General features: G+C 32.9%; 1 protein-coding gene across 2 annotated transcripts in view; it reads right to left on the bottom strand.

Moving 5' to 3' along the window:
• Positions 1 to 1,038: 1,038 nt before the first annotated feature.
• LOC127709731 (cytosolic Fe-S cluster assembly factor NUBP2 homolog) overlaps positions 1,039 to 9,713 on the bottom strand; it is a 68,764-nt gene continuing 60,089 nt past the window's right edge. For both annotated transcript variants that reach the window (XM_052215401.1, XM_052215400.1), the window contains exons 6-8: positions 8,996 to 9,106; positions 8,477 to 8,546; positions 1,039 to 1,554 (exon numbers count right to left, since the gene is read on the bottom strand). In XM_052215401.1, the coding sequence (XP_052071361.1) occupies positions 1,412 to 1,554; positions 8,477 to 8,546; positions 8,996 to 9,106 (324 nt within the window). In that variant the 3' untranslated portion in view covers positions 1,039 to 1,411. The remainder of the gene's footprint in view (positions 1,555 to 8,476; positions 8,547 to 8,995; positions 9,107 to 9,713) is intronic.

Raw genomic sequence — 9,713 nt, 5'->3', positions numbered from 1 at the left:
TTGATGATACATGCCAGAAAGACAAAATCAAAAGGGAGCTCACGTCAATAGATATAAACCAGTCACCAAAGTTTCATGAAAATTGCTCAAAGCACTTAGAGTTATTGTCCGAAACCTGGAAAATCCCCCTTTTTTAAAGAATAAAACCCCATAACTCTGATACGTAAAATCGAAAATTTATAAAAATCGAAAGGGAGCTCACGTCAATAGATATAAACAATTCACCAAAGTTTCATGAAAACTGCTCAAAGCATTTTTGAGTTATTGTCTGAAAACTGGAAAATCCCCCTTTTTTAATGAATAAAATCTCATAACTTGGAAACGTAATATTTAAAATTTATAAAAATCGAAAGAGAGCTCACATCAATTATAATAAACAATTCATCTAAGTTTCATGAAAACTGCTCAGTGTTTTTGAGTTATTGTCCGACATGTTGACGACAGACGGACGAACAGACTGACGGACAATGGTATACCATAATACCTCCCATAAAAGGGCGTATAAAAAACTTACTTTTTAACCACTGAACCATAGAAATGACGTCAAGGTCAGATAACTCCTGTCAGTTGGACTTGTACACATTACAATCATTCCATATACCAAATATAGTATGCTTATAGTATCCGAGATATGGACTTGACCACGAAAACTTAAACTTTTGCACTGATCCATGAAATAAGGTCTAGGTCAAGTGAAAACTGTCTGACAGGCATGAGGACCTTGCAAGGTACACACATGCCAAATAAAGTTATCCTATTACTCATAATAAGAGAGAAATTAACATTACAAAAAATATTAACTTTTTTTTCAAGAAAACTACCACAAACTGATCCATCAAAAAGGAGGTCAAGGACAATGGACATATGACAGATGGAAACTTCATAACATAAGGCGTCTGTTTACAAAGTATGAAGCATCCAGGGCTTCTACCTTCTGAAATGTTATGCTTTTAAGTAGTAGGTTAATGCTGCCGCTGCAAGATCACTATCCCTATGCTTGGCTTTCTGCGACAGTAGTCTCAGGCTTGACAAAAATAGCTCTTAAAAAAGTAAATTATATTATGTACAGATAACGTATTATTATGTACAGATATTTGATTGAACTACCTGCCATTCTTTGGAATTTTAATCCACATACAATATATTTCAAAAATTTGAAAATATTAAGACTACAAAATTTGTTTCATTTAATTATGTTTTTATAGAACTTTAAAAAGCAACATAGAGGAACCTTCAGTAACTTCTTTAAAGTATCATACAAAATCTAACTATAGCATGTATAGCATCTTCGTATTTTCTAAAAGCATATACATGTATGTTGTCAACATTTCACTTTGTTGTACTAACACTTGCATTAATTAAATACATCAAATTTCCAGAAAAACTTAGAATTGTAACCCAGACACCGACACTATAGAAAATCTCGATCCACTAATATTAGTTTTTCAAGCACTTTGTTTAAGGCAGTCACTGTGGGTGAAGATTTAAAATGTTCTAAAAAACTCTTTCCCTCCTCCAAACACTGTGTTAGTTGTGGGTCCAGTGGAATACATCCTGTAAAAATAATTAATATTTAATAAAATCTACCAGTAACTACATTTGCAAGGGTAGGACTGGTAAACAGTATATTCATAGGAGTTGAATAACACCTACTAATCACAGCGTACATGCACATTTTAAATGACTCAGTTCGTTTTTTAAACCAAGAATGACATTTATATATTAAATATAATAAAATGCTTCGCTGGGCGCAGCTTGATACGACCGCAGAGGTCGAACCCTGAACAGTTGGGGCAAGTATGGACACAACATTCAAGCTTGATACAGCTCTGAATTTGGATTGTGATTAAATATTTGACACAGCATAGGTTTCTGACACAGAAAGAATGTGGTCTAAGAACTTGAATTTTTTTAATTTACCTATTATGGTCCAATGTCCAAAATCAAAATACATGGTTAGATTCAGCATATCAAAGAACCCCATATATTCAATTTTTGTTGAAATCAAACAAAGTTTAATTTTGGACCCCAACTTGGACAAACTTGAAAACTGGTCCCATAATCAAAAATCTAAACACATGTTTAGATTCAGCATATCAAAGTACCCCAAGAATTCAATTTTTGTTAAAATCAAACTAAGTTTAATTTTGGACCCTTTGGACCTTAATGTAGACCAATTTAAAAAACGAGACCCAAAATTAAAAATCTAAAAACACGTTTAGATTTGGCATATCAAAGAACCCCAATAATTCAATTTTTGATGAAATCAAACAAAGTTTAATTTTGGACCCTTTTGACCACAATATGAAACAATTTGATAGCGGGCCTACAAAATAAAAAATCTAAATACATGGTAAGATTCAGCATATCAAAGAACCCCATATATTCAATTTTTGTTGAAATCAAACAAAGTTTAATTTTGGACCCCAATTTGGACCAACTTGAAAACTGGGCCAAAAATCAAAAATCTAAATACATGTTTAGATTCAGCATATCAAAGAACCCCGTATATTCAATTTTTGTTGAAATCAAACAAAGTTTAATTTTGGACCCCAACTTGGACCAACTTGAAAACTGGTCCCATAATCAAAAATCTAAACACATGTTTAGATTCAGCATATCAAAGAACCCCAAAAATTCAATTTTTGTTAAAATCAAACTAAGTTTAATTTTGGACCCTTTGGACCTTAATGTAGACCAATTTAAAAAACGGGACCCAAAATTAAAAATCTAAATACACGGTTAGATTTGGCATATCAAAGAACCCCAATAATTAAATTTTTGATGAAATCAAACAAAGTTTAATTTTGGACCCTTTTGACCTCAATATGAACCAATTTGAAAGCGGGTCCACAAATAAAAAATCTAAATACATGGTAAGATTCAGCATATCAAAGAACCCCATATATTCAATTTTTGTTGAAATCAAACAAAGTTTAATTTTGGACCCCAATTTGGACCAACTTGAAAACTGGGCCAAAAATCTAAAATCTAAATACATGTTTAGATTCAGCATATCAAAGAACCCCATATATTCAATTTTTGTTGAAATCAAACAAAGTTTAATTTTGGACCCCAACTTGGACCAACTTGAAAACTGGGCCCATAATCAAAATTCTAAACACATGTTTAGATTCAGCATATCAAAGAACCCCAAGAATTCAATTTTTGTTAAAGTCAAACTAAGTTTAATTTTGGACCCTTTGGACCTTAATGTAGACCAATTTAAAAACGGGACCCAAAATTAAAAATCTAAATACACGGTTAGATTTGGCATATCAAAGAACCCCAATAATTCAATTTTTGATGAAATCAAACAAAGTTTAATTTTGGACCCTTTTGACCTCAATATGAACCAATTTGATAGCGGGTCCACAAATAAAAAATCTAAATACATGGTTAGATTCAGCATATCAAAGAACCCCAAGAATTCAATTTTTGATGAAATCAAACAAAGTTTAATTTTGGACCCTTTTGACCTCAATGTGGACAAAGTTGATAACGGGGCCCAAAAATCAAAAATCTAAATACATGGTTAGATTCAGCATATCAAAGAACCCCATATATTCAATTTTTGTTGAAATCAAACAAAGTTTAATTTTGGACCCCGATTTGGACCAACTTGAAAACTGGGCCCATAATCAAGAATCTAAATACACGGTTAGATTCGGCATATCAAAGAACCCCAATAATTCAATTTTTGTTAAAATCAAACTAAGTTTAATTTTGGACCCTTTTGACCTTAATGTAGACCAATTTAAAAACGGGGCCCAAAATCCAAAAACTTAATACACTGTTAGATTCAGCATATTAAAGAACCCCAAGAATTCAAGAATAAAACCCCATTGAAATTAATCAAGAAATAAGCAATTTATACGAAGTATCTTCTTTTGCACAATACTGTGCAATTGAATATTTCTTGCTATTGTGCAATACTGTACAATTGACAATTTCTTGCTATTGCGCAATATTGTGCTATTGGATATTTCTTGCTATTGCGCAATACTGTGCAATTGAAGATTTCTTGCTATTGCGCAATACTGTGCAATTGAAGATTTCTTGCAATTGTGCAATACTGTGCAATTGAAAATTTCTTGCTATTGCACAATACTTATTATATAATAATTTACACATCCTGTTTGGTGTGTAACTCCTACCATATCATTATTATTTGCTTTTAAATATTAATCAGAAATAACCAACTTGAAATGGAAAATTTTAAAAGAAAAAAAAAAGGAAAAAAAGAAAAAAAAGAAAAAAAAAAAATCCCCCCCCCCAAATTTTTTGAACCCCCTTATGATTCATCACCCCCAAACTCAATCCCAGCCTTTCCTTTGTGGTATGGTACCTTGCAGTACAATTTCAGAGAGATCCATACACTTGAACACAAGTTATTGTCTGGAAACTAGAAAAATGCTTATTTTTGGCCCCTTTTTGGCCCCCAATTCCTAAACGTTTCAGGCAATTACCCCCAAACTCAATTCCAGCTTTCCCTTTGTGATATGGAACCTTGTAGTACAATTTCAGAAATATCCAAACACTTACACACAAGTTATTGTCATGAAACTAGAAAAATGCTTGTTTTTTGCCCCTTTTTTGGCCCCTAATTCCTAAAATTTTGAGGCAATTACCCCCAAAATCAATTACAGCCTTCCCTTTGTGATATGGAACCTTGTGGTACAATGTCAGAGAGATCCATACACTTACACACAAGTTATTGTCTGGAATTACAAAAATGCTTATTTTTGGCCCCTTTTTGGCCCCTAATTCCTTAACTGTTGGTACCATAACCCCCAAAATCAATCCCAACCTTCCTTTCGTGGTATTGAACCTTATGGTAAAATTTCATGGAGATCCATTCACTTAAACTAAAGTTAGAGTGCGAAAACCAATGTGTCTTCGGACGACGCCGGACGACGACGACGACGACGACGACGACGACAACGACGACGACGACGACGACGACGACGACGCCAACGTCATACCAATATACGACCAAAAAATTTTCAATTTTTGCGGTCGTATAAAAATAAGGAGATGTGGTATGATGGCCAACCAGACAACTATTCTCCAAAGTTCAAATTAATAGGATGTAAGCAATTATAGGCAACTGTACAGCCTTCAATAATGAGAAAAACCCATACTGTATAGTCAGCTATAAAAGGCCCCTCCAAAAAAATTTATTTTGAAAAATCCTGAAGAAACAAGTATGAACCCCCTCCCTTTCCCCTCAAAAAAAGGAGTAGGGCCGGTAAGACCCCTTTTTGGCCCCATAACTATAGAATTTCAAAAATTTGTTAAAAATGTAAACTTTCAGCTATTTATTTGAAAGAAGAATTCTTTTGTTACATGAATATGTGCTGTTTTTGACAATACAATGCACATGCATCAGGTACTAGCATCATTAATTCATTCAAAATTATTGAAATCTTCACAATTTTAGCATTTGTGCTTATTTTTAGACAGTTTTTGTCTAAAATGGAAGTGGCTGCACTCGTGTTCAGTCATAATACTTAAATATATGTTGTATTTGATGATGATACATAACATATATAAAGGTTGAGACTGAACACAAATGCGGCCACTTCCATTTTAGACAAAAACCATCTGAAAAGTGACGTTTTCTGGCATATTTGATAGATTTTTCATCTTTAAGCTTGAATTTAGGCGTCTTTAATGACCAAATCAGTTCAAATCTTTTACATAAACTAATTGAATCGACTGAAGTAGACACTTAAGTGTTTAAAAAATGTCAAAAATCATTCATCAGATGTACTTCAACTATTAGGCCAAAATAAGCCTTTACTGGAACTTCTCCTTTGTCCCACTCAAAATTTTTTTTTTGAAATAATAAGAAATTTTGAAAAATCATGAAGAAAAAAGTATGAACCCCCCCCCCCCAAAAAAAAATTTTTTTTCAAAAAATTTGAAGAAAAAAAATTTGAAAAAAATCCCCCCAAAACTTTTTGAACCCCCCCCCCCCCCAAATCTTTTTTGAAATTTTGAAGATTATATTCTTTTCAGGAAAAATGTACAATTTCAGAGAGTTCCATAAACTTTAACACAAGTTATTGTCTGGAAACTAGAAAAATGCTTGTTTTTGGCCCCTAATTTCTAAACGTTTGGGGCAATTACCCCCAAACTCAATCCCAGCCTTCCCTTTGTGGTATGGAACCTTGTAGTACAATTTCAGAGAGATCCATACACTTTAACACAAGTTATTGTCTGGAAACTAGAAAAATGCTTGTTTTTTGCCCATTATTCCTGAACCGTTGGGGCAATTACCCCCAAACTCAATCCCAGCCTTCCCTTTGTGATATGGAACCTTGTGGTACAATTTCAGAGTAATTGTCCGGAAACTACAAATATGCTTCTTTTTGGCCCCTTATTCCTAAACTGTTGGTACGATAACCCCCAAAATCAATCCCAACCTTCCTTTTGTGGTATTGAACCTTCTGGTAAAATTTCAAAGATTTCCATTCACTTAAACTAAAGTTATTGTCTGCAAACCAAATGTGTCTTGGACGATGACGACGAAGAAGACATGATAGCATTATACGAACGCAAATTTTTGCGGTCGTATAAAAACACAGACAGAATATGGCAGGGTATACATGAATACCATCCCTCATCTCGAACAACAAAAAAGACACTTAGTACAGATCTGAGAGTACTCGCAGTTACTGACAGCTAGTTCGAAGCCAATAACAACTAATAAAGGCTATATTTTATTAGACTTTATTTTCCACCAGATGTGTGACTTTTCTTTTGTAGACGAAACGCACGTCTGGCGCAATACAAAATTTCAATCCTTGTATCTATGATGAGTTTATTTGCATATATATACCAAATGTGTGTCTTTTGTCCATACAAGACTGGTGAATTCAGTATGGGAATAATAAACTTATCAATTAACATTGAAAGTATACCTGAATAAAAACATCTGTTACCCATTTAGCGAATCACACCTTAATAAAAAAATAAAAAAAATATCAGTCAATCCAAACTGAAGTTTCTTCATTTCTTCAAATAGGACTTTTTAGGATTATTAGCGTTCTTATTCATTGCAATGCTCATCTTTTGAACATACAAAATTTAGTTCAGATTGAATAGTGTGGAACGGGAAAGCTTAAAAAAGTTTGAATACAAACTTGATTGTAACTGTGAACAATAATCACAGTAGCTACATTCTGTAATTCAGTTTAAAACATTGTACCTTGACATAAAATGTGCAATTCCTTAAGATAAATTCGTAAGCATTTACATACTCCCATCCCTAAATTAAGAATCATATAAAGCAGGTATGCAATGATTGACCTACATTAAGGACAACCAATCATGTGATATGCTAGCTTTTATTATCCACACTGGTAAATTGAATGACAGGTGGTTTTACCTTTGAACCATCCAGATTGGTGAACCAACAATGGTAGCAAGTTATAAAATCATGGAACAATTCGCTTTTCATTAGAATTTGGAGTTTGAATATTTTTAATGCTTCAACACAAGAAGATATTTTTAGTCTGACATCACAAAATATTGTTTTATAGAAGCATTTAACAATATTGTCATTCCAAACACAGACCCAATTGGACCTGTTGCAACACATCAGCAAACTAAAAGGAAACAAATAGGATACATCTTAAACTGTTCCCCTTCTCAATTTTTTAATATATCTTCAGAACAATAACTTTTGAAAATCTGTCTCATATTAGCATATTCTGGTATTGGTAGTTCAATTAAAAATAAATTTTGTTCACTTTTCCAGAAAAATAAAATGTTAATATTACCGTATAGCGGGTTATTTTCGCGATTTAAGGGCAACAAGGTAAACGAAAAATTTTGGCGGTTTTTATTTTGGTGGATTCTTAAATCCCAAATAAATAATTTGGCAAATACTGAAATTGTTGCATATAAAATATTGAAAAATTGAGAAGCAAGTTAATTGATTTGTTTACCTAAATGATGTCTTATTTATTGATCTTGACCGGAACTTTGATGTACTCACTAATTAGGTTATCAAATTATCAAGACTGATTTACAACTCTTATGCAATTTGACACTAATAAGGGTAATTACCTGATAGAGTACGGTACCCTACTCATAATCTATTTGACACTAATTGATAAGGATTATACACACGTACGTGACAGTCATCTTATAAAATACATGTATGTTCAATGCCCTTTTTGTTTCTAATATTTAGTTAAAAATAACCTATACCATTATTGACCTACCGACAGACGCTTTAGCTATTAGAAAGTAACAAAAGTATGCATTAATTTTTGGCAGAATTTATTTTCGCGATTTTCTTTCATCCGCCAAAATAAGCGAAAATAAACACCCTGCGAAAATAACCCGCTATACGGTATTGAATCTATATCTATTTATACAAATGAAACATAACATCTTTTTTCTTGTTTTTTGTGAATTTTCCCTTTAAGGTCTTAAAGAATCTTAATTTAGAGATACTTACCTAAGAAAGGAATATGGTACTTCTTAGCCAGGGATTCTCCTCCACCTTTTGAAAATACATTTGTACACTCCTATAAATAAAACAATAATTCAACAAAAGTGAAAGCCTCAAGAGAACTGTCCTTAGACCAGCATCAGAGAGTTTTAATCAAAATTTTCATTTTAAAAATGCAAGTTGTAGAAAAGACTGGCAGTAAAATGAACAACTGTTAAAAAAGATGAACCATTTGTCACATTCTCCTTGCATTGTCAAAATTATCTGAAAATGATAGAACTGAACTACTTCTTAGAAAAAGATAATTCTATTGTTTAATTTCTTCTTTCAAAATCACACAGATGAAAGAAGTCCCTTATGTTCATTAATATAACAAAACAATATACTTACCTTTTTTAACAGAATGTGGACAGAAAAAAAATCTACCATACACATTTTTTAATTAAAACACAACTCACTCAAATATATGTGATTCATATCTGAACCAAAAAGTAGACAATACAAATCTTTTCATATTCTACTTACTGAACAATGAGGACAAACAAAGCCACTCATATTTTCGATAAGACCAATAATGGGTATGTGTGTCTTTTTACAGAAAGTTAACTCTCTAACTACATCGCCCACAGCTACTGCCTGCAAAATATCAAATAGAATTTAAACTATCATACGTACTACATCTGGAAATAAAATGCTCCGCTGGGGCGCAGCTTGATACGACCGCAGAGGTCGAACCCTGAACAGTTGGGGCAAGTATGGACATAACATTCAAGCTTGATACAGCACTGAATTTGGATTGTAATTAAATATTTGACACAGCATAGGTTTCTGACACAGAATGAATGTGGTCTAAGAACTTAAAAATTTTTAATTTACCTATTCAAACCATATCATTATTATTTGCTTTTATATATAAATCAGAAATAACCAATTTAAAATGGAAAATTTTAAAGAAAAAAAAGGAAAAAAAAATCCCCCCCCCCAAATTTTTTGAACCCCCTTATGATTCATCACCCCCAAACTCAATCCCAGCCTTCCCTTTGTGGTATGCTACAATTTCAGAGAGATCCATACACTTGAACACAAGTTATTGTCTGGAAACTAGAAAAATGCTTGTTTTTTGGCCCCTTTTTGGCCCCAAATTCCTAAACGTTTAGGGCAATTACCCCCAAACTCAAACCCAGCTTTCCCTTTGTGATATGGAACCTTGCAGTACAATTTCATAAAGTCCATACACTTACAC

The sequence above is a fragment of the Mytilus californianus genome, unplaced genomic scaffold, assembly GCF_021869535.1.
Source record: "Mytilus californianus isolate M0D057914Y unplaced genomic scaffold, xbMytCali1.0.p SCAF_7, whole genome shotgun sequence".
Classification (NCBI taxonomy): domain Eukaryota; kingdom Metazoa; phylum Mollusca; class Bivalvia; order Mytilida; family Mytilidae; genus Mytilus; species Mytilus californianus.
This window is presented reverse-complemented; position numbering and strand designations above follow the sequence as displayed.